Consider the following 24707-nt stretch of genomic DNA (forward strand, 5'->3'; position numbering starts at 1 on the left):
CACATCATTAAGACACATAAATTGGATACCCTTATGTCACACTAAATCATTATGAAAACAACGTGTGAATACGATTTAAAATGGTATAGGTGGACCAGCATTAATTAACAAGGGGCATTTTAGTCACATAAAAGGGTAGATCGGTCATTTCCAGTCTCCCTCTTTTCTCTTCTTAAAAACCAAAAAAGAGAAAGAAATACAAAATTAACTCTTTTTAACAGTTTTTCTCTGCTTCTTCTTCTTCATTGTTTTTTTCATTTCTGTAATCAAAATCTAAAGCTTTGGATTCTGGTTTTTGAGATTCCGCAAGGCAGTGGGTTTGGTGGTTTTAGAAGAAAAGGAAGTAACTTTGATTATTACATTGAGGTATGTGAAAAATCAATTTGTCAATTTTGAATCCATTAGTAGTACTTGTGTTTCATTTGATTTTTAGTAGATCTTTAGTTTGAAGTATGTACTATTTTGGGGTTTTGAGATGATTTTAAGTAACCCCTTTTTGTGAAATAGGGTTTTTGCTTGATTTCTAGGTTTATATTCTTGAATGGTGGTGTATGGATCTATGAATAAAACTGTGTTTGTGCATTGGATTTTTAAAAAAAGGTGGGATTGTTTTAGAATTTATCTAGGTTTGATTTGATTGTTTGAATTTCAATTCTATCTTTTTCAATTCTTGTAGGACCCATTGATTGTTTTAACTTTTGTTTCCATTACAGTGTTTTGTTGTTTGTTTAGTTATTTCTGATACTAATTGCATGGATATGTTTAACTTCAATTCAGTAGCATTTTGATGGTAGCTTCAGTGGTGATCTTGTTTGTATTGGAAATTAGGGGAATGGGATACTTGAATTGATTTTAGTTTTGAGTATGTTTGTTGAAGAATTCTGTATGTGTTTGAGCTATCATGGGGGTGAGAAGTGTTTTATTTGTGTTTCGATAACGTTCGATTAGTAACTGAATTGGGTATTGAATGAATGAGCTAGATTAGGGATCAGATCCAGTGTATTAATAGCTGAGAAGTGAAACTGTGCCACTTATTAACGGTATAGCGTAATGTTGAGAGCAACTGAAATAGATTCTTAGTTTAGTACACGTGGGCTTAATTGGGGTCGCAGGCATAGAAGTAAGCTGTTGTCTTTAATTGTTGTAGCTTCCCCGCATCTGCAAGATACTGACTTAGTATGTAGTCCTGATTCACTAGATTTTGGTGTAATTGTGGTAGAGCAATGTTAAAAGCATGTGTAGTTCGTTGTAACGGTTGTCTTATCCAAATTTCGTTAGCGCTTACAGTAATTGAACTGAACGATGTTGTGCTAATTAATAGCTGAGAAGTGAAAGTGCGTCATCCATTAACGGTATGACATATTTTTGAGCTAAATGGAGCAACTGAAAATAGATTCCTAATTTAGTACGCGTGGCCGGGGTTTAACTGTGATCACGAGAAAAATCTGCTAATGTAGCCATAGAGTATTGTTTTTAGGACACGTGGCTTTAGTTGTGCTTGAAAATCTGTAAGCTGCCGGTATAGCTAAGGAGTCCCAATACATTCCATTTGTGCCTAGTGTTCACTACAGCATATGTAAGATGTACGTGTAATCTGTTATTGGGTGTTGGAAGTGTCTTATCCAAATTTTGGCAACACTCAGTTAGAAACTGAACTGAATAACGGATAAGCAGAATTATGGATCTGATCCCGTGTATCTTTAGCTGAGAAAACGTGTCTGCCTCATCTATTGACGGTCAGCAAAAAAGACCAATTGAAAATAATTTCTGCTTTAGGACACGTGGGCTTTATTGTGTTTACTAGCATAGATATAAGCTGTAACGTAGCTATAGAGTTAAGATATTAGTACACTTGTGCCCGATTGTGCTCAGAATTTTATATGTTAGATGCACGTATAGTGCGTACTTATTTAGTTACAAGATCTTTGGTGTTTCTCATTTGTTACAAGATGTCTAGTGTTCTTTCTCTGTTCTTTTTTTTACTATTTTTGCTTTCATTTTACAAGATTCTGATATTGTTGAATTCCAAAGAATAGTCAAGCTTGGTTATAAATGTTTCTTTTCATAAAGCTGCTTTGCTGAAGTGAAAACAAAATGCTTTATTCATTGCAGTGTGGCCTCCAAAAAGTAGGATGCACGGGAAGTCCTTTTATCTGGGTGTTGGGTGTTGAGGTTTTATGAAGATGGATATATGGAGTTTCCGCAAGACAGTTCCAAGCTCAGAACATTGTCTACCTCAATATCAAGAAATCTCTCATCTTCATCCTCTGCATTCGTGTCTGCCAATCAATCCCCATTCTTCTCTCCTAGATCTCCAAGTTATCAAGGATCAGAATCAGTTAGGTCTGATATTCCATTTTCTTCCAACACCTTGATCGTAAGTGCTGACGCTCCTAATTCCAGCACTGCAATTAAAAAGCTAGAACCTTTACCTGGTGGTGGAGTTTCTTCCAAGAGTATTTCGTCTACTGTAGGTGTATCTATTGAGGATGATTTTCAGCAATCATCACTTCTTGACCATGTTTCTTCCTCAATTGCGAGATGCAATAGTAATTCATCCAGTTACATCCAAAACGATGGTCTATCAAGGAATAAAGAAAAACATAGAAAATGGGGGAGAAACCAGGGGAGGTTCTCATTTGTGCAGACTTCAACACCTGCTCTCTCATCTAACAGGCAGAGGAGTTTTGACGTATACATAGGAATGCATGGACATAAGCCTTCTTTACTGAGGTTCACCAAGTGGTTACGTTCAGAGCTGGAGATGCAAGGGGTCAGTTGTTTCTCAGCTGATAGAGCTCGGTGTAAGAGTTCTCGGAGCTCTAGTACTGTTGAGAGAGCAATGAACACTTCCACTTTTGGGGTGGTGATTCTCTCTAGGAAGTCTTTTGGGAACCGTTACAGCATTATGGAGATAACAAATTTTCTGGGTAAAAAGAATTTGGTTCCAATATTCTTTGATTTGGGTCCTGGAGATTGCCTCGCCAGAGATATTATTGAGAAAAGAGGAGAAGTGTGGGAGAACCATGGGGGCGAACTATGGATGTTGTATGAAGGTTCAGAGATGGAGTGGAGGGAAGCCGTAAATGGCATTTCTCGTGTGGATGAGTGGAAATTGGAGGCTCAAGATGGTAACTGGAGGGATTGTATATTGAAGACCGTTATTCTTTTGGCAACAAGATTAGGAAGGAGAAGTGTAGTCGACAGGGTCAATATTTGGAAGGAGAAGGCCGATAGAGAAGAGTTTCCTTATCCAAGAAATGAAAATTTCATCGGAAGGAAAAAAGAACTCAGTGAACTAGAACTCATTTTGTTTGGTGATTTTAGTGGAGATGCAGAAAGGGATCTTTTTGAACTCAAGACCAGACATCGGCGGAAAAACTTGTTGATCAGTCGGTTCGAGGGCATCAAGATGGAAGAACGAGTGTTGGACCGAAAAAAAGAAATAATTAGTGGCAAAGGGAAAGAACCAATAACCTGGAAGGAATCTGAGAAGGAAATTGAGATGCAAAGTACGAGTAGTCCTCAAACACACACAAGAAATGGCGGAAAGCACAAGAGGAGAAGAAAACCTACGAAGATAGTGTATGGTAAAGGTGTTGCATGTGTTTCTGGTGACTCTGGAATTGGCAAGACAGAGCTTCTTTTAGAATTTGCTTACAGGTATGCTCAGAGATACAAGATGGTGTTGTGGGTAGGAGGAGAAACCAGGTATATTCGGCAAAACTATTTGAATCTCTCGCCGTTTTTAGATGTTGATGTGGGAATTGAGAATCGATGGCTAGAGAAGCGCAAAAACAAAAGCTTTGAGGAGCAGGAAGCTTCTGCAGTTCACAAATTGAGAAAAGAGCTCATGCGCGATATTCCTTTTTTGATTATAATCGATAACTTGGAGAGTGAGAAAGATTGGTGGGATGGGAAAACTATAATGGACCTTTTACCCCGATTTGGTGGGGAAACCCATATTATAATCTCAACCCGTCTTCCTAGAATCATGAACTTGGAACCACTGAAACTGTCTTACTTATCTGGAGTTGAAGCCATGACGCTGATGAAGGGTATCAAAGAGTACCCCATGACAGAAATCGATGCACTCAAGGTTATTGAGGAGAAACTTGGCAGGCTTACATTGGGTCTTGGTATTGTAGGTGCCATTCTCAACGAGCTTCCTATAAATCCAACCAGACTTCTCGACACAATTAATAGAATGCCTTTACGGGACTTGAAACTGAGTCGCAGAGAGGGTTCTACATTGAGTCAACAGGCTTTCCTTATACAACTTTTAGAAGTTTGCTTCTCGATATTTGATCATGCAGATGGACCAAGCAGCCTGGCCACTAGGATGGTTCAGGTATGTGGATTTTTTGGTCCTTCATCAGTTCCAGTTTCTCTACTTGCCCTAGCAGCGAATAAAATTCCAGAGAAGCTCCAAAAGGCCCATTTATGGAAGAAGTGCTTGTATGCCGTAACCTGTGGTTTCAAGGGATCACATACAAAACGATCGGAATCAGAAGCTTCTTCCATGTTACTCAGGTTTGGTGTTGGGAGAAGCGGCAGTAATGAAGATTGTATCCATTTCCATGAAATTGTCAAGCTTTATTCTCGAAAGAGAGAGATCCCTGGAGTTTCTTACGCTATGGTGGAAGCAATTAGCAACCGCGGGTTTATTCCACAAGATTTGGAGCATTTGTGGGCAGCTTCTTTCTTATTGTTTGGGTTCGGTACCAATCAAGCTGTCATTCAATTGAAGGTTCAAGACTTGATACCGTTTGTTAAGAAAGTCATTCTGCCTCTTGCAGTTCGTACATTCATGACTTACTCTAGGTGTAATGCTTCCCTGGAACTTCTTCGTCTCTGCACCGATGCTTTAGAAGCTGCTGAAGAAACCTTGGTTTCAAGAGTTGAAAAGTGGTTGGACAAACCCTTTTGTTGGAGATCAGTTCAAAGTACGGCTCAAATGAATCCGTTACTTTGGCAGGAACTAGCACTAATGAGAGCTACCATTATAGAAACCAGAGCTAAGCTAATGCTAAAAGGAGGTCAGTATGATTTAGGTGACGATCTCATTCGCAAATCTTTATTTATAAGAACTTCAATTTGTGGCGAAGATCATCCTGATACAGTTGCAACTCGGGAAACTTTAAGCAAACTCATGAGACATATGACAAGTAATGAGGTTACTTAAATTTATTCTATTCCTTTTTTTAGAGTTTTTAAGTTATAAATTGTTCACAATTCTTTCTTATATTAACAATTGTGAAATGTGAGTTCTGATTAGAATCACAGGAAAAAGAAGAAAAGTCTGAAAAAATAAAACTTGCTTAGTCAGGCATTTAACAAATAGAAAGTGTTCATTCTTTTAGTATCGTACTTCTTCGCAGTTTCTCCTTTAGTTAATGGTTAGCTTGTTGCAGAGATGACTCACCTTAGTTTATCTCTAGTTCAGTTTCTGTCATACAAGAAAGTTTGTAACAATGACCATCTGACCTTCAGAACTTGTGCAAATTAATCACCGCCATAATCTGGGCGGCAGATCACAGATCTCGGCTCCACATATCTGACAGTCTGGTTTTAAAAACCAGCAGCAGGGTTGAGCAAATGCCAAAGAAGCCATGTTATGCCAAAGAGTACGCACCACCATTGAATTGTCTAGGAACAAAAGGAAGTCTTCTTCTGAACAGGCAAGGACATCTGTTCAGACCAACTTTGAGATCAGAGTTGGTAACTACTGCCACCAACTCTGAAGTAATACTATGTTTCGATTTAAGCAATGAGAGAATTTTGAATATGTCGTTCCCCTGAGAATTGAATTCATATCCAGAAGAGGCAGAAGATAGTTCGTTCAAAAGTCTCGGAGTGGTTGAAGAATGCTTAAGTTTAATATTGCTTGTACCTTTTGTACGTCTTGATATGTGGGTGATGCAAAAGAAAGATTCTTGGACCAGACGCATCACCACTACACAAACTCTGAACTATTTTGCAGTATCGGCTTCTGTGTTTTGAGAATGGCGAGATATTATTCAACAAGGACTTGGTGTTGGTATTGTTTAAAACAAAGAATGATGCAAGTAGAGATTAGGAAATGGATGATTCTGATATTCATTGGAGGGTAGAAGATAGTTATCTGGAAAGCCTAGTTTCAGTTAACTCAGGTGCTTATGTAGGAAAATTGTCTAAGCGGCCGAAAATGACATGGGGTTCGCTCTTTTCTGTGTTAACGGGTTTGGTTAGTTATTTTTGTTGACTTAATTCGTAGTTCTTTGTAATAGTTGTTTGTTCCAGTAGCCGGACAGTCTGGACTCCGGACCAACTTATGTTCATAATCTATCCCTGCGCGCTTCTTCATTCATATCAGAATCATCCATTTTCAAAACTCTACTTGTATCATTCTTTGTGTCAATCAATACCAACACCAAGTCCTTGTTGAATAGTATCTCGCCATTCTTAAAATACCGTCTCGGTTTCGGAAGTCCGAAGACAATCATTGCTTCTTGGGTAGTGGTGATGCGTCTGGTCCAAGAATCTTTCTTTTGCATCACCCACATATCAAGACGTACAAAAGGTACAAGCAATATTAAACTTAAGTATTCTTCAACCACTCCGAGACTTTTGAACGAACTATCTTCTGCTTCTTCTGGATATGAATTCAATTCTCAGGGGAACGACATATTCAAAATTCTCTCATTTCTTATATCGAAACACAGCATCACTTCAGAGTTGGTGGCAGTAGTTACCAGCCAGTGAAGTGTTCCATAGAATGGCAAGCCGGGAGATCTATTTGCAAGAAGAAACGAGTATCGAACGGTTTCAACTGCTTTCCATGAATCTGATCTCAAAGCATAGACATGATCTCCAAAACGACCAGAATTTCCATAATTTGCTAGTCTTACTATCTTGTAATCGTCAGTGTTGCCGTCATAGCCAACCCCGTACCTGACATTGTAGCAGGGATGATGGTGATCAAATAATGGTGCCATTGGTATATTATTATTATACTCACCTGTTGATGGGTTCCAAAGACAAACGCTACAATCTTGACTAATAATAGTACTTCTACCACTAATAATGCCAAAGCATATCAAGCCATTACAAGAACCCAAATTTTCAAAACGAAGCGACTTATCCTGGAATGGGTATTCCATCAGTACAGCTTCATTAATAGATTCACAAGATGTTGATGATCTCGATATTGAAGCAGAGTCTATGGAATAAACCACGGGTACCTTGAAACCCAGCTTTTCGTAACGTTTAAGGAGGAACATAGGGTTGTTTTCCTGGATACGATGTTGAAGGTGATACTCAACAAATTTAGAGCTGGAAAGTAGACTACTCCATGGTTTGCATACGTACCTAAAATTAAGAATTGACTTCACAGGTAACCTGAGAAATATATCTACCTGAATTTCAACTAGAAGGCTCAACATGACTTCTTTTGCTGCTACTTAATTTTCTCATGCATGCAATGCACTGTAATTATTGAGGAAGGAAAACCAATACCAAAACTGAGAGCAGAAAGTTCTAAAAATTCTGATAATACTAGAGAATTACATAATGCCAAGGAAACTATCTTTAACGAACCAGAACCACCTAATGAACCACATTCATCATAGTAGAATTCGGAAACATGTACGGAATAGAAGTCCTTGCCTGTTCAGAAGAAGACAATAATTCGATGGTGGTGCGCACTCTAGAGCGGAGACAATATCTTGGATTAATCCCCCAGCATGGCTTCTGTGTGTGGTGATCTGAGTCAGGTATGGACGAGGGAGGGCATTTGCCAACCCTCACCTGGTGGTGATGAATTTGCACAAGTTCTGAAGGTCTGATGGTCATTGTCATAGTGGCTGATATGAAAGAAGAAAACTTTCTTTTGTTCACGGAGCCTAGTTTGCGAGACACGTGGTTTTGTAAGCCACATGTGTTTGCTCACGGAGCTTAGGCAATGTTTTAGTTGCATCCCGTACATGGCTTCTGTCTGTGTTGCATACCAATGGTTAATAGATGGTATGTAATTTTTTAAAAACAAAGAATTTGATTCACTTCGTTTTATTCGAACAAGTAATCTAACCGAGCAGCTATGCACACCTTTGCTTGATGACAAGGGCAGAGCCAAGAACTGGCATATGGGGGAGCTGACCCGGCTAATACTTGCCAATGCGCACTCTGCCAGATTACCAAGATGAAGTGATCAAAATGCAATGCAAAAATATTATACATGAATGCAGAAAAATTTAATCGTAACCAAAAACCAATCAGCGCTCGAATAAATAGATGGATCAGAAGCAAAAATAATTAATTATAACCATAAATAGATGAATCAGAAGCAAAAATAATTAATCATAACCAAATACCTCCTGGAATGGGTATTCCATAAGAACAGCTTCATTAATAGATTCACATGATGAGGAGGATGATCTCGATAATGAAGCATAGTCTATGGTATAAACAATGGCCAATAATAGATGAAGTGATCATAACCAAAAACCAATCAGCATAGATTTCTCCTTTAGGTTTAGGAGGGACGGGGTTAGCTGATAGCTCATGTAGAGCTATTGGATGGACATTCAATTCATAGCTGATTGGCGATATGGAATACAAATCTAACTTATTATGTGCACAATTTTCAAGACAGTGTTTTCCGATGTGGGACTATCATCTAACATACTAATATTTAACAGCAGAAGAACATCTGAAGCTAGTGAAACAGTGCAAGAAGTGCACGAAGCTAGTGATGCAGTGCAGGTTAAGACTGTAAGTGGCGCAGGATAAAACAGTCAAATGTCGACTGTGTTGTCTGCACGTGTGAAGTAACACGTGGCTGTTCTTAACTTGTACGGACAACTATAAAAGTTGTCTATGTATTTTCCTTTTTTCTCTAACGTGACGGTCTATAATTTCTCAGAGAATAAAATGAATCTTTTCATCACCATTAACACCATGTTATCATGGTATCATACAAGTTAGATTAGGATTTCTTCATCAACCTTTTCTATTTTTCATCACCATTCACAGTACTTTTCAAGTATCTGTTGTTGTTCTTTAGTTCATCTTCATAGTTTGAAGATTTGATTCCTTCTCGTGGTGTTTGTTGGTGGTTCTTCAGGTTTTTCAGTTTCAAGATCTCATTCTCTCTTTCTTGACTTCTTCCGCTGTCATCTTTCTTTCACAATCATCAAGATTGGTGATCAATTCTTTACTTTCTTGCAATTTTTTGGTTATTTTTCTCTTTTCTTGAATCTTAGATCTAGTTTATGATTCAAGAATTCACATCCGCACCATCATCTTCAATGGAAAATCCTAGAACAATTATGTTTTCTAAGGTTTCTCTCAATCAAATCAACAATTTTGTTACTTTGAAGCTTAAAGAAGATAACTACTTTACTTGGAGAAATTTGATGCATCCAATAATTCAGAGGTACAAATTAATGAAGTTATGGCTCATTTCCATGTCCACCACAGTATTCATCAGCACGCAATGAGGCTAATGGAATTGAAAATCCTAACTATACTGACTGGATTGAAGAAGACTCTAAAATCAAAATGTGGATTAACTCAACCATTTATGATTCAGTTATTGCCTACTTCTCAAAATCTACTTCATCTTATCATCTACGGAAGAGTATTGAAGAAAGATTTGCAAGAGCATCCTCAACTCACTCTATTCAGCTATGCACAAAACTTCTCAACATTTCTCAAGATGACAAATCAATTCCAGCTCTTATTAATGAAATTAAACTCTTGTCTGATCAGTTAGCTGCATCTGGAGAGATTGTATAGATAGAGAATCGGTGGTTATTACTCTCAAAGAACTCAACTCTGATTATATTCCTTTTGCTACCTCTATGAGGCATAAGAATCCACCAATTACTAGTATTGAGTCGCATCACAACCTAGTCAGTGAAGAAGCAGTTGTTAGTGAAAGAGCTAAATTCAAAAAAAGTGATTTGGATGCTAAAGCCTTTATGGCAAACAATTATATAGGTTCATCTAGAGGCTATTCTCACAGAGGTTATTATAGAGGTAGACACTCAAATGCTGGCAAATTTCCCAATCCATCAATCTTTTTTAGGCACAATTGTGGGAGAGAAAATACTAAACCTGAGATAATTCCTTGTCAAATATGTAATTCAGATGAACGTATTGCACCTAATTGCAATCACAGATTGATTTTTTCTTATAGAGGAAGAGCACCACCAGCAAACCTCAGTGCAATGTTAGCTGCAGCTGATATTTTTGATAATGATGAGTGGATAGTAGACAATGGAGCTAATAATCATATCACCTCAAATGTTGCTGCTCTTCAAGAAACTACTCCTTATGATGGCACAGAAATCATCAATACAACAAGTGGAGCAGGTATGCAAATTTCTCACACTGGTAACTCTAGTAAACTTATCATTCCTTCAAAATAAATGATATCCTTATAGTACCTCAAGATTCTCACAATCTACTATCTGCTCATAAATTCACTTCAGACAATAACTGCTCTTTAACACTCGACTCTCATGGTTTTTCTGTGAAGGATCATATTTCTGAGAAGATTCTCTTCCAATGACAATAGAACTGGTCTCTATCCAATCACCTTCACATCTTCTCCACAAGATGTTTCATCAATCACAAACAGTGCCATTCTTCATAAAAGATTTGGTCATCACTCATTCCAAACACTTCAGAAAATATGTACTGCTCTCCATTTGAATAATGTGTAAATAAGCCATTTCATTGTAATGAGTGCAAATTATGTAGGTCACAAAAGCTTCCCTTTCAATTATCCTGTACCGAGGCTAGTAAACCTTTACAATTGTTGCACATGGACTTGTGGGATCCTTGTCACGTTGTATCATTGTCTGGCAATTTGTACTATTCATACAGGAGTATCGTAGCAGCAGTAGAGCCATATTATGGCTAGAGAGTGTCTAGAAGATACTAGAACATTTGTTGTTGGTCGACAAGCTTTGTTTGATCAGCAAGTTTGAGGTTTCCTAACTTAGATAAGATTCCTAGTTTATATGAGTTCTAAAAACTCATAGTTTTGTTTTTGTTTTGGAAATTAAAACTCCTATAAAAGGAGGAGAATTTTAGAGTAGAAGGTAGAGAGAAAACGAGAGAACGAGCAGTCATGTTAATGGACCTGTAATAGAGTTTTCTTTCAAAGTAATAGAAGAAGAAGAAAAATTTGGCAGAATCAATCATATTTATTTTCTTTGTGTTCTTTCAAACTTCCATCAAAACAGTACTGACTCTAGGTACCACTGATAGATTCCATATCAAGTGGTATCAGAGCCACGTTCTGATTTCTAGGGTTTGTTGTGGTGCATGGTCTCAACACGAAATCATTATACGCGATCAGGGGAAGATACTGTCGTTCTACCAGACACAAGGAAACCTAAAGGAAGTACTAAAATCAATATGGGAAGTGAATATGATAAGAATCCTAAACTAACATACAAAGATAAATTTGCAAAGCTTGAGATTCAGATACAAACTTTAGAAAATAATTTCGCGGAGTTCATGAAAGAAAGTACTCTTAAAACCAAGCAAGAAAAAAAGGGTACAAAGGGAGATGAAGAAGAAATCTCATCATCATCATAAGAAGAAGACGAAATATTAAACATAAATCCATATGTATGTTTCAAAATTGAATTAAAGCTTGAGATCTCTGATTACGATGGAATCATGAAAGCTGAAAAACTTGATGGTTGGTTAGACAAGTTGGAAACATACTTCACAGGACATCAACTTGTTGAGTCACAAAATATCAGTTTTGCATGTCTGAAGTTGTCAAACCATGCTTCCACATGGTGGAAAGCTTATAAAAATAGGTATGATACAGAACATATGACTTGACAAAAATTTAAAGAACTCATGAGAAAGCACTTTTTATCCCGTGGGTTATTTGGATGAAAGATGGTATAAGGGTCAACACCTTCGACAACGGTACCAACAATGTTTCCAGGATTACACTACAGAATTATACAATCAAGATTTGGCTTTAGATGTGGATATTACCAGTGATGAGACTTTCCGGAAATACAATGGTAGACTTACAGATTACATACGAAGGGATTTGAAACTTTTCAGTGTACAAGACATTGAATATGCTATAAACAAAGTTGTGTCCATTAAACAGAAGGATAAAGGTATAGCAGGATGAGAGGAGGAGATAAGACTCAAAGAAGGGTTGAGACGAGTAAGAACAAGTCTCTACCATCTGAACGAGAAGAAAAGGTGTATGAGCATTGCAAGGAGAAAGGTGACATAAAAAACACTTGCTAGACTCTTTACCCCTATCTTAAACCCAAGAAACTACGTGAGTCTGAAGGTCAAAGAAGTTTTAAAAAAAACACCATGATAGCAGAGGATGTTGACACCGAAACAATCTTCGAAATAGATCAAACACATCCAAAACTCATGTTGATGACCAAGATGACAAACACAAAACAGAAGAATCTCCATGAAGAATTATTCCATGTCAATATTCAAGTAAAGCAAAGCATCGTCGAGGCCATCATCGACTCTGGTAGTCAAAAGAACTTAATTTTAAAAAAATTGGTGAAGCAAATGGGGTTATCAAAAACTCCACATACAATTAAAACCCTACCCATTGGGATGGATACAGAAGGATACTGAACTCAAGGTATCAACACAGTGTCGATTCAAATTTTCTATCTCTGATAAGTTCATTGATGATATTGTCTGTGATGTTGTCCCATTGGATGTAGCACATGTTATTTTTGTAAATCCATATTTGTGGGAGCGGGACGCGGTTCTTTATCATACAAAGCGTGTTTATCTATTCAAGAAAGATGGAAGAGAATTTTGAATTCTGGCTAGCAAAACCCACTTACCCATGAAACTGGTTACCATAAACCAAGTCAAGAGAATGATCAATGCTTGTGGTAAGTTCACCTTGTTATTAATCAGACCTGTAACTACAGGGGAAATGAGAGTAGTACTGCATACGGCCCTTTCCAACAAGCAAGAAAGTGAAATAAGTTCACTAAAGAAGAAGTTTGTGGATTTATTCCAAGAGAAAGTTACCATACCACCTAAAAGAAGTGTTGAGCATGATATTACACTCATTGGATACGCCTCCTTACCAAACTTATGTTTATACAAAACTTTTATAATTGAGTCTGAGGAAATTAAGAAACAAGTACAAGAATGACTTGAACAAAGAGTGATAGTTCCTAGTTTATCTTCTTGTGGCTCTCCAATTCTACTTGTACCAAAAAAAGATGGAGGATGGAGAATGTGTGTGGATTAACAGGATCTAAATAAGATCACAATCAAGAATAGATTCCCGTTACCAAGGATTGATGATCTTCTTGATCGACTAGGGGATGCAATATTTTTCACTAAACTTGATGGTAGGATTAGAAACCTACAATATTAAACTGCAAGCGCACAATTTCTATAACATAGATAACGGCAAATACAGGTCGATCCCACAGGGAGTCGGAGTGGTGAAACTAAATTTCTAAGGTTCTACTTCTACTAATTTAGATTAAACAGGGGGTTTGTCGATACAACTAGATATGAATGATTATACTAAGGAAGAAAGATTAAAATAAGTATAAAGATGACAATGGTTTCAAATACACCTCTTAAATGCATAAACTCCCTAATTTGATATAATATTTCTCTCTTCAATCAAGGAGCTATAGAGGTTCTAGCCTCAAACTACCTTGAAGATATAATAATTCACTTGTGCAAATAGATAATTTAACCTTAGCAATATATGTGACAATTCCTAAAATTACCTATCTTTTTAAGGCATAGATAATCACAAATTGAACTAAATCAGATTACATAGATCTTGAATACATATCAAAGGATTGCTCAAACTACCATCGTTGCATGACATACACGTTGAAAGTAATTTGATATGAATTCAGAGATTAAATCATGATTTTCAATATACATTCATGGAGAACAAGTAAATCAAACCCAAGGATTTTTATTATTTAGGGGTTTCTTCTCAACCAAAAGAGGAATTTAAAACATTGAAAATATTGAAATTAAACCTAGATATTACTACTAGAGTTTGGTGCACCATCTACTCCGGGCTTGAATTCAAAATACAAACTACTCCCTATTTATACACAAAAATCCCAATTGGGTTTCAATACAACAATGAATCTCCACCCAATCTCCATAATTGTTTTTTGATGATCTTATCTTCTTTCGCATCTCCTATTCTGAGACAATTGATTGACTTGTCTTCTTGATTGGTACAATTTTACTCAACCTATGAATTTCCCTAGCTAGGGTTATTGTTTGTTATAAAATAGGATGAGGTAGAGATACAATTGATAGTTAAATTGGTATTGATGGTGAAGAGGGTCGTGTACTGATATACACATTTTTGTGACCGAATTGTCCTCAATTTTCAGTAATGTTGGTACTCGATTTTCTACTTATTATGGTGTTTTATGTGTTTGCAGGTATTTTTGGAAAATTCGGCTCGAAAAGTTGGTATAGGCACCCGAAGGACACATGTTATTTGGACTCTCAGTTTTGGATAAGGGGCACCTACTCTGGATAGGGGGCACCCCCTTCTTCTTCATTTGAAAATCATTTTCGACGGGAAATATTTCATCACCACTGCACGAGATTTTGGAAAGATTTCTGGGAGATTTTCATGGATATTATGTTGCGATTATGTTGTCACTTAATCAATAGGTCGCATGACGTGTTTTTGGAAGGAAAACAAGGAATAAAATCTGCCCATGAATGGTTGTTGCGTTAAACATGGTAACAAATATTCTCGGATTACACTTGAGTTATAAGAGCATATTACGTGGGATTTAAGAGGATATATTCTCTGAAAATTTGTCTCTATCCAATCCAGAGAGAGTTTGAAAAGTTTCGGACAACTCAGACATGTATAATAGAAGAAAGGAGAATAAAATCTCCTAAACTTTAATACGATATTTTCTGGTATTTACTCGAGAGATTGATGGTCATGTGGTGTATTTATAGATGAGTTTGGAGTCAGATAAGAGGATGGAGCGTTAGGGGGAAGAACAAAATGGAGAGAAATCAAGTTTGATAAACCTGCTGCTGCTGCCATTGATGAACACGAAGAACATAAGACGCCTGTAGATAGTCGTTCATGCTACAGTGACAGTGACACATTAGTTGCATCGTTCTTTGTAACAGTTACTTTGTAACATGCATATTTATTACAAACCCGTTTTTTCATCATTTCTCCCCTTTTCATCATTTCTAAACCATTTTTGAGCATAAATAAATTCTTTGAGAGGGTTTTCAACATGATGAGCTAGACCCCATCGCTGGGACGACGAACGAAGCTGAATTTCATCATGTGGTAAATTTAATTAATTCCTTATTTACTTTTTGCACCGATTATAAATGATTTATGATTTCTATTAATCAATTGTTATCTTGTTTGATAGTGTATGCTTAGTCTTAAGTGCTTTTGATACACTATGCTTGTAATTTACAATTGATGTTTTACGAAATATATTTTGGCAAAGAATAAAATTAATATTTCTTGTGTTTGGAGATATTATTGCCTAGGATTAATTTCTGAACCACTTGAATATGAAAAACAATGAAATCCCGAGTCCCAGTGAATTCTTCATCCCGTGATATATTTTGTATATAATTTCTTATTTTTATATTTAAGCCTAGAATCAATCTCAACTAAGTCCGAGTGAACGACAACTTATTTACCACTATCTAAAATCCGATCAAATTTTGGCGCCGCCGACGCAGATTTGTTTATAGATTTTTTTTAGGTTGTATTTTAGTTGTTCTTTTTTACGCGTTTTGGTATTTTTCTTTGCTTTCAGATTTGGAGATAAGCTAAAGAAAAAAGAGAAAGTGCTGAAAAGAAAGGAAAATCCCAAAAAGGAAAAGAGAAATCCAAAAGGAGTGAAGAAGAAGATTTTATAAATATTTTTATTTTTATTTTTTTAGAAACTGTAAGTAAGGTTTTTATTTTTGTAATATTTTATTTTTGGACATTTGTTTTCTTTTCTTTTGGACATTGGACTTTATTTTTAAAACCATAAGGAAGGGTTAGTTTAAATATAAACTGAACAGGGAAGGACGTCGATTACGATATCGCTTCGGTCCCTCGGGTTCGTACATTGACATTGGAGTCGGTGGCCCGAGTCGACTTCAACGGTTCATCCCCCGTCTGGAACGGGAGGTAAGAATTCTAAACACCCGTGAATCCCCTGTCAGCAGGTTTACTGGATGATTTTGTATGCATATATGTTGAGGACCTGAAATCAGATTTAATTTTCTAGTAAAGGGCAAGACCTGGCCAAATCAAGATAAGAACTCGGATTTCATCACCGTTTCTTTCTTGCCCACCTTAAGAACACGTAACCTACGCGAACCTAAGCCTTAAAATTTGGACTAGAATGAGACCGATAGGGTAACGAGCTTATTAGGAAAGTCGTTCGAAAAATATTGGTTACTATTTTGAGCATACTTCGAAGTTCATGATGGTTTCTGTGAGTTGAATACGCCGCCTTGTAACGCCGGTGAGGCCTTGGGTATCAAAGCTCCACTGAGCTTCCCTCGTCTCTATTCAACTTACTTTAACTCATATTGATTCCAGAGAGGTTTGCTCATATTGTAACGAATTCCTTTTCGAAAGAATAGAAGCTAGTCTGGAAACAATCTAAGTGGAGTCATCATGCTTTTTGTTTGCTAGATAAAATAGGCTTGTTGTGGTCGAGTCATCCTTGTTTGTGCTTGTTTAGAATTCCCTTGCAGTTAGGATGTCGAACTGGTATAACCAATACAATGATTATCCAACTGAACAACATAGACATTACCCTTGTTATGGTCATAGTGTGAATAGTGGTTGGCACGCTGATGTAGTTTTTTAAGTGGTAAATAAAGTCCGTTCAACTCGGACTTGTGTAGACTCAATTTCAGACTTAATAATAGAAAACAATAAAAATAAAGAAAATATATACACAAGGTTTGTCACAATGTCAGGAGATTACTGAGACTCAGGATTCCACCAAACCTCATACCATGTGGTTCAAAAATCAATTCTTAGACAATTATAACTCTTGTTTATTGACTCTAATTCTTTGCCAGGGTAGATTATAAAAAAGATTAACTGTAAATCACTAGCATGATGCATCAAAATCACTTAGACCAAGCGTATATCATCATATGACTTCACCACTAATTAAGAAAAATCATAAAACGATTAAATTAATGCAAAAAGTCATAAAAAGAATTAAATAAAATTACCACACGTATGAAATATGGCTTCCTCCGTCATCCCAATGTTGGGGTTTAGCTCCTCATATTAATCATGATCTCAAAATATGTGTTTGTTACTCAAAAGATGATTAAAAGAGTGAAAAGTAATAACATAGACTGTTTGCAACAGTGTATTGGTGTTGCAAAACAGCTGTTACAATGGAACTGTTACAGAAAAAGTGTTGCTTTGTAACTGATTTTAATACTGCCCTGAAATAAGACTGCCCTGAACAGCTTAATGCTCTTCAACTGTTAAACATCGACAGTTTTCTGCGACTGTCTACCATGGGTCAATGTTCTTCAGCTGTTCTTCTTCAACAGCAGCAGCAGCAGAAACAGAGTTTGGTAAAGCTCTGATTTCTTCTTCTCTGGATCTCCTTAGTTTCCCAGCCTCTCGACACCTCTTCTATATGACCCAAGACATCTATTTATATCAAAAATACCGATTAAATCTCTCCCAAATCTTCCAAAATCTCTTTCCTTCTCTTCGCGGCCAAGTTGCGATAATTTCTTGTTTTAGGATTTCTACGCGTTTCTGAGCTTTCATTTTTATTCTAAACTCTTCCTTAGATAGATACAAATCTTTGGGAAGGTTTACAACGTTTTAATCACTCTAAAATTCCCTAAAACAGGTCACACACATGACTTTCCATATTTTCTTGTTGTGAGAAAAATCTGTCGTTTGAGCCCAATCTAATCGATTTAAACACCCATATCATATTCCTAGACCCATAAGGAGTCTATCCTATGAAAATCAGAGGTTTAATCGACCTCAAACTCCTCCAAATCACGATTGCCAAAACTGCTCTTTAACTAAACTTTTTTCCCGCCAAAACCTAATTTTTGAATGTTGGAGATGGTTGCCCCTTATCCAGAGTAGGGGTGCGATTAGCATATGCCTGGAAATGGGATTCCACTTAGTAATTAGGTTACCCCTTATCCAAAGTGAGGGTCCGAATAACAAATGTCCTCCCATGAACGCAAAAAACACTTTTCGAGCCAATTTTTTCACACATGTTTATTTCTCCAAAAACACCTACAAAGACAAAAAAAATCCATAATAAATACAAAATCGAGTACTAACAATATATACAATTGAGATTATATCATACACAAAAATGTGTCTATCAAATACCTCCAAACCTATTATTTGCTAGTCCTCGAGCAAAAATAAAATAGAAATAAAATCCTAACTCACTGTCGCAGGCATCGTCGATTGCATTTAGCGTATGGAATAAGCCTTTAAACCCCTAGGTGTTCCTAGTGGCGGAGTGTTGTCTCCGGAGGGATTACCAGAGGTATAACCATTAAACCTTTATACTCCAGACCCTAGATATCTACACAGTACCTTGGAAGGCACTAAAGAATCTCCTTGGTTGACATACTTATTGACTACAGGAGGAAGTACCCTGATGTGAAATTCCAATTGTTGTACACGAGTTTGCACTCAAGCATACTAAAATTCATATGAAGTGACAACACTCTACTCAGATAGTCGCACTATGAACATCAATATCCGGAGTCAAAACTAATCACATGGATAGATCAAGAAGATGGGTATAGAAAAACATAGATGGTTTTGATGTTTACTAGGTGAACGGTGTTTCTCATATCTGTTTGAAGGCCTCCACCAAAATGAACCTATCCTAATGGACTGAGATACTAGTCTGATTAATATCAACACACTGCATATACAAGGGAACCAGTGATTGATAATCCTAACTCTAGGTCTACAACTGGCATATACAAGGGTTCCAGTGGTCGACTTTATTGAATTTATTCCAGTTGGTCAGATGGTCAGGTCTTTTTTTTTTTTTTTTGGTATCTCAATCACTCTAATTCACCCTAGCATTGGTAACAACTTGAATCGTGAGCCCCACCCAATCACTTAGAGAAACATAGTTTAAAAACAAAACAAAATAAAAACAGAAGTGAAAAAGACTCAACGAGATATGGTGAAACTATCATGTTATTTCTAACACCTGAGCTCTGTGCTTTTATGAATAGACTCTTTAGATGTTGCCATCTAGTCAGATTGGTTCCTCAACTCCTACAACCAAAATTCTTCCATCCACTTAGATTTGTTAGTGTCATCCTTAATAGGGATAAATTTCTAGTCTCTGGAGTTTAATTGTGCAACTAAAATTTTTTTCCTATACCCCCAAACTTAAATCTAACATTGTCCTCAATGTTCTAAAGATCAAATTAAAAGCACGAACAAGGAGAAACTGTTACCATTTGAAGCAAAAGAGATAAGGAAAGATATTTCCGTATTGCAAGAGAATGGGTTACCTCCCAAGAAGTGCTAAGTTTAATGTCTTCAGCCAGACTCAGAAAAGATTAGTCACCTTATAAAATCATAAAGTAATAGCCGAATATATGTGGGTCATCAAAACCAAATAGAGCTATCACAAGTAAAAGTAATCTGCAACATGCCAAGAAAATGAACAAATAAAGCACACCCTTGTCTAGTTTCCTGTTTAAGACAGCTACATCTAGTTGTGGTTCAGGTTCAGGATTTATATCTGGTTCCAAATAAAATATATTCATGGGTTGCATTTCCTCATAGGTTAGATCCAAATGTTCAGGTTCTAGAGTCTGGAAAAACTCAAATAAAAACTTAGAAGCATATAATAATAACCTGAATAATTGAGGATCCTCTAAGTCAATCAGATTTGACTAACACAGCTGACCACAATGAGAGTGGTGATCTTCCTTAAACAAGTATGTCGACTCTAATCTCCTAAAGTAATTAGGTTTAGTCTCAAAACTTAATATTCGACACATTTGAAAATCAAACATTCCCACATTTGGAAGAAAAATATTTGGTGGGAAAAAAAAGTCAATCTGGGTATCATAGCCTGGGTAAACCACATCAACCAGAGGATGGGTTTCTAATAACTGAAATTTCTTGTGGACATCACTAGGTTCAGGAAAAAGTGTATGAAGATAATCTTGTAAAATGGTTGAGGCACATATGTCAAGTCCCAAGTGAGGGATCTCTGTAAGAGATAAAGGTAAGGCACAAGGAGAATGATAATCACCCCCAAACTTAGATTTTTGGGTGTCTCTAGATAGACTAGCTACAATTTCCCTAATTTCTAGATCATCAGAATCCTGAAAATGGTCAATTTCTTCGTGTAGATTATACTCAGGTGATGCATCCTCACTCATATTTAAAAGCTGTACAAGTTCATCTTCTTCGTCTAAGACTAATGTTTCTAAGTCCTGGGAGTCTAAAACAGTATTCTCATAATAACTCGTTCCTTTAAACCATTATCGACTTCGTAAACAGGAAATACTACATCGTCTAAAACGGGGGTATATCTAATCAAATCCTCGTCCTTTTGAATAGGTGAATAATTATTAAAATTATTTGGATTCAAATTAGAAATAATATTATTATTAAGATCAGTTGGAGTAGCAAATTCCTGATCACTATACCTATTTATTTCAAATTCTTCATCAACACTATCCTCATCATAATCATTATAATAACATGAAAATGGTTGAACCTCATCTAAACAAGTAGTGTAACCAATTTTATCCTCGTCATCCTGTTTATGCAAATAACTATCCTCATTTTCAAGGGTATTATTGGAGACACTATATTGAAAATTAAGATTATTTCGAGTAATTCTTTCGTTCGTCTTAGCTATCAGCTTGAGGGATTCCTCTAAAGAAAGTTTTCTTTCGTCATAAACTAAGTTATTCATCTCAGCTATCCTACGTGTCGACTCTTCTAATTTCCTGAGAGACTCTTCTAAAGGAGAAATATAAGAATTTTGCTCATATGACCGGTGCGTATGTGGATAGTAATTGGGCTCACCATGGTATGGACCATAATCTTAAAAAGGCTGATGTTCCCAACCACTATTCACACTATGGTCAAAGTAGTAACGTCCATTTTGAAACTCAGTCGGATATTCGTTGTATTGGCTATTGTAATACCAGTTCAACATTCTACTGCAGGGGTGTGAGTTGTCACACAAAATAAAACACACTGACAGGGGATTCGTGGGTGGATAGAGTCTTACCTCCCGTACCAGACGAGCGATGAACCGTTGAAGTCGACTCAGGCCACCGACTCCTATGTCAGTGTACGAACCCGAGGGGTGGAGACAGTATCGTAACTGTCGTCCTTCCCTGCAAACAGTTTATATTTAATTTTTAACCCTTCCTTAGGGATTCAAAATAATAATAATGTCCAGTCCAAAAATAAAGTCAAAAATAAAAATGTCCAAAAAGGAAAAGAAAAATTACAAAAATAAAATCCTATTTACAGTTTCTAAAAATAAACAAAATAATTATATACAAAATCTTCTTCTTCACTCCTTTCGGATTCCTCTTTTCTTTCCTTCTTTAGCGATGCTTTCCTTTTATAACAATTTTTCTTTCCTTGTAGCTTCGCTCCAAATCTGAAAAGAATCGAAAAATACCAAAACGCGTAAAAAAGAACAAAAAAAATAATAAAAATAAAAATAAACCTAAAACAAATCTAAATACAAATCCGCGTCGGCGGCGCCAAAAATTGATGTAGTTTTTTAAGTTGTAAATAAAGTTCGTTCAACTCGGACTTGTGTAGACTCAATTTCAGACTTAATAATAGAAAACAATAAAAATAAAGAAAATATATACACAAAGTTTGTCACAATGTCGAGAGATTACTGAGACTCAGGATTCCACCAAACCTCATACCACGTGGTTCAAAAATCAATTCTTAGACAATTATAGCTCTTGTTTATTGACTCTAATTCTTTGCCAGGGTAGATTTTAAAAAGATTAACTGTAAATCACTAGCATGATGCATCAAAAGTGCTTAGACCAAGCATATATCATCATATGACTTCACAACTAATTAAGAAAAATCATAAAACGATTAAATTAATGCAAAAAGTCATAAAAAGAATTAAATATAATTACCACACGTATGAAATATGGCTTCCTCCGTCATCCCAGTGTTGGGGTTTAGCTCCTCATATTAATCATGATCTCAAAATATGTGTTTGTTACTCAAAAGATGATTAAAAGAGTGAAAAGTAATAACATAGACTGTTTGCAACAGTGTATTGGTGTTGCAAAACAGCTGTTACAATGGAACTGTTACAGAAAAAGTGTTGCTTTGTAACTGATTTTAATACTGCCCTGAAATAAGACTGCCCTGAACAGCTTAATGCTCTTCAGCTGTTAAACATCGACAGTTTTCTGCGACTGTCTACCATGGGTCAATGTTCTTCAACTGTTCTTCTTCAACAGCAGCAGCAGCAGCAGAAACAGAGTTTGGTAAAGCTCTGATTTATTCTTCTCTGGATCTTTTTAGGTTCCCAACCTCTCGACACCTCTTCTATATGACCCAAGACATCTATTTATATCAAAAATACCGATTAAATCTCTCCCAAATCTTCCAAAATCTCTTTCCTTCTCTTCACGGCCAAGTTGCGATAATTTCTTGTTTTAGGATTTCTACGCGTTTCTGAGCTTTCCTTTTTATTCTAAACTCTTCCTTAGATAGATAAAAATCTTTGGGAAGGTTTACATCGTTTTAATCACTCTAAAATTCCCTAAAATAGGTCACACACGTGACTTTCCATATTTTTCTTGTTGTGAGAAAAATCCGTCGTTTGAGCCCAATCTAATCGATTTAAACACCCATATCAGATTCCTAGACCCATAAGGAGTCTATCCTATGAAAATTAGAGGTTTAATCGACCTCAAACTCCTCCAAATCATGATTGCCAAAACTGCTCTTTAACTAAACTTTTTTCCCGCAAAAACCTGATTTTTGAATGTTGAAGATGGCTGCCCCTTATCCAGAGTAGGGGTGCGATTAGAAGATGCCTGGAAATGGGATGCCCCTTAGTAATTAGGTTTCCACTTATCCAAAGTGAGGGTCCGAATAGCAAATGTCCTCCCATGAACGCAAAAAACACTTTTCGAGCCAATTTTTCCACACATGTTTATTTCTCCAAAAACACCTACAAAGACAAAAAAAGCCATAGTAAATACAAAATCGAGCACTCACAATATATACAATTGAGATTATATCATACACAAAAATGTGTCTATCACACGCCAACCTTTTCAAGGTTTTGGGTCATACCATGGTGAGCCCAATTACTATCCACACGCGCATCGGTCATACGAGAAAGAAGATTATAATACTAGTTCTTCGTCTTTAGAGGATACAATCAAACTATTGAAAAGTAGTCCTTTTTATGATCCTTCAGTTCCTATTCCTTCTCTAAAAGAGTCTCTCAGGAATTTAGCTGAGTCATCACGTAAATTAGCTGAATCGACATACAAGTTAGACGAGGTGAACAACGTAGTTATGGACGAAAGAACTGCAGCAAAGACTGAATCTTCTTTGGAATCCTCAATAGGTTAAGTGAAAAATTATATCCAACACTTAGGGAGATTTCTTTAGAAGAGACCCTTGAGAGGATAGTTGAGTCGACACGTAGACTTGAGTTAGAGACGAACAAAAGTATTGCTCGAAATGACTTGAATTTCCAATATAGTGTATCCAATAATACTCTTGAAAATGAGGATAGTTATTTGCATAATCAAGATATCGAGGTTAGAATTGGTGACACTCCTTGTGTAGATGAGGTTCAACCATTTCCATGTTATGATAATGATGAGTATGATGTGGACAATGTTGATGAAGAATCTGAAGTATTTAGGCATGGTGATCAGGAATTTGTTACTCCTATTGAGCTTGATAATGATATTTCTGGTTCAAATCCCGATAATTTTAATTATTATCCATCTATTCAAAAGGATGAGGATTTGACTAGAGATAATACAGTTTTAGACGAAGTTGTACTTCCTTTTGATTACGAAGCCAATGATGGTTTAAAGGAACTAGTTTATCCTGAGAATATTATTTTCGAGTCTAGAAATTTAGAAACTCTACTCTTAGAAGAAAATGAACTCGTAGAGATGAGTGAGGATGAACCTGACTTAGAAGAATCAATTGACCATTTCCAGGAATATGATGACCTAGAAATTACGGAAGTTGTGACTAGTCTTTCTAGAGACACTGAAAACTCTAAGTTTTGAGGTGATCATCATTCTCCATGTGCTTTAACACTTAGAAAGGTCCCTCACTTGGGACTTGACATATATGCCTCAACCATTTTACGAGATTATCTTCATACGCGTTTTTCCGAACCTAATAATGTCCAGGAAGAAGTTAGTTGTTAGAAACCCATCCACTGGTTGATGTGGTTTACCCAGGATATGATACCAAGATTGATTTTGTTTTCCCACCAAAAAATTTTATTCCAATTGTGGGAACGTTTGAATTTGAAATGTGTCAGTTATTGAGTTTTGAGACTAAACCTATTCACTTTAGGACATTAGGGTCGACACATTTGTTTAAGGAACACCATCACTCTCATTGTGGTCAGATGTGTGAATCAAATCTGATTGACTTAAAGGAT

General features: G+C 36.5%; 2 protein-coding genes across 2 annotated transcripts; one reads left to right on the top strand and one right to left on the bottom strand.

Annotated features, from left to right (window-relative positions):
- The first annotated feature begins 224 nt into the window (after window positions 1-224).
- Window positions 225-5362, top strand: LOC113304655. The gene is made up of 2 exons (XM_026553796.1): window positions 225-366; window positions 2113-5362. Exon 2 carries the CDS (start codon window positions 2192-2194, stop codon window positions 5183-5185), a length of 2994 nt encoding a protein of 997 aa, XP_026409581.1. The 5' UTR covers window positions 225-366; window positions 2113-2191; the 3' UTR covers window positions 5186-5362.
- A 1291-nt stretch (window positions 5363-6653) lies between these two features.
- On the bottom strand, window positions 6654-7424 carry LOC113305012 (F-box/kelch-repeat protein At3g23880-like). Its single transcript, XM_026554128.1, has one exon. It carries the CDS (start codon window positions 7422-7424, stop codon window positions 6654-6656), a length of 771 nt encoding a protein of 256 aa, XP_026409913.1.
- Window positions 7425-24707: the final 17283 nt, after the last annotated feature.

The sequence above is a fragment of the Papaver somniferum genome, chromosome 8 (assembly GCF_003573695.1).
Source record: "Papaver somniferum cultivar HN1 chromosome 8, ASM357369v1, whole genome shotgun sequence".
Lineage (NCBI taxonomy): Eukaryota > Viridiplantae > Streptophyta > Magnoliopsida > Ranunculales > Papaveraceae > Papaver > Papaver somniferum.

What these genes read in the sequence shown, in the direction of transcription:
- LOC113304655 (XM_026553796.1), top strand. Translation starts at nt 2,192, where the DNA reads ATGGAGTTTCCGCAAGACAGTTCCAAGCTCAGAACATTGTCTACCTCA.
- LOC113305012 (XM_026554128.1), bottom strand. Translation starts at nt 7,424, where the DNA reads ATGTTGAGCCTTCTAGTTGAAATTCAGGTAGATATATTTCTCAGGTTA.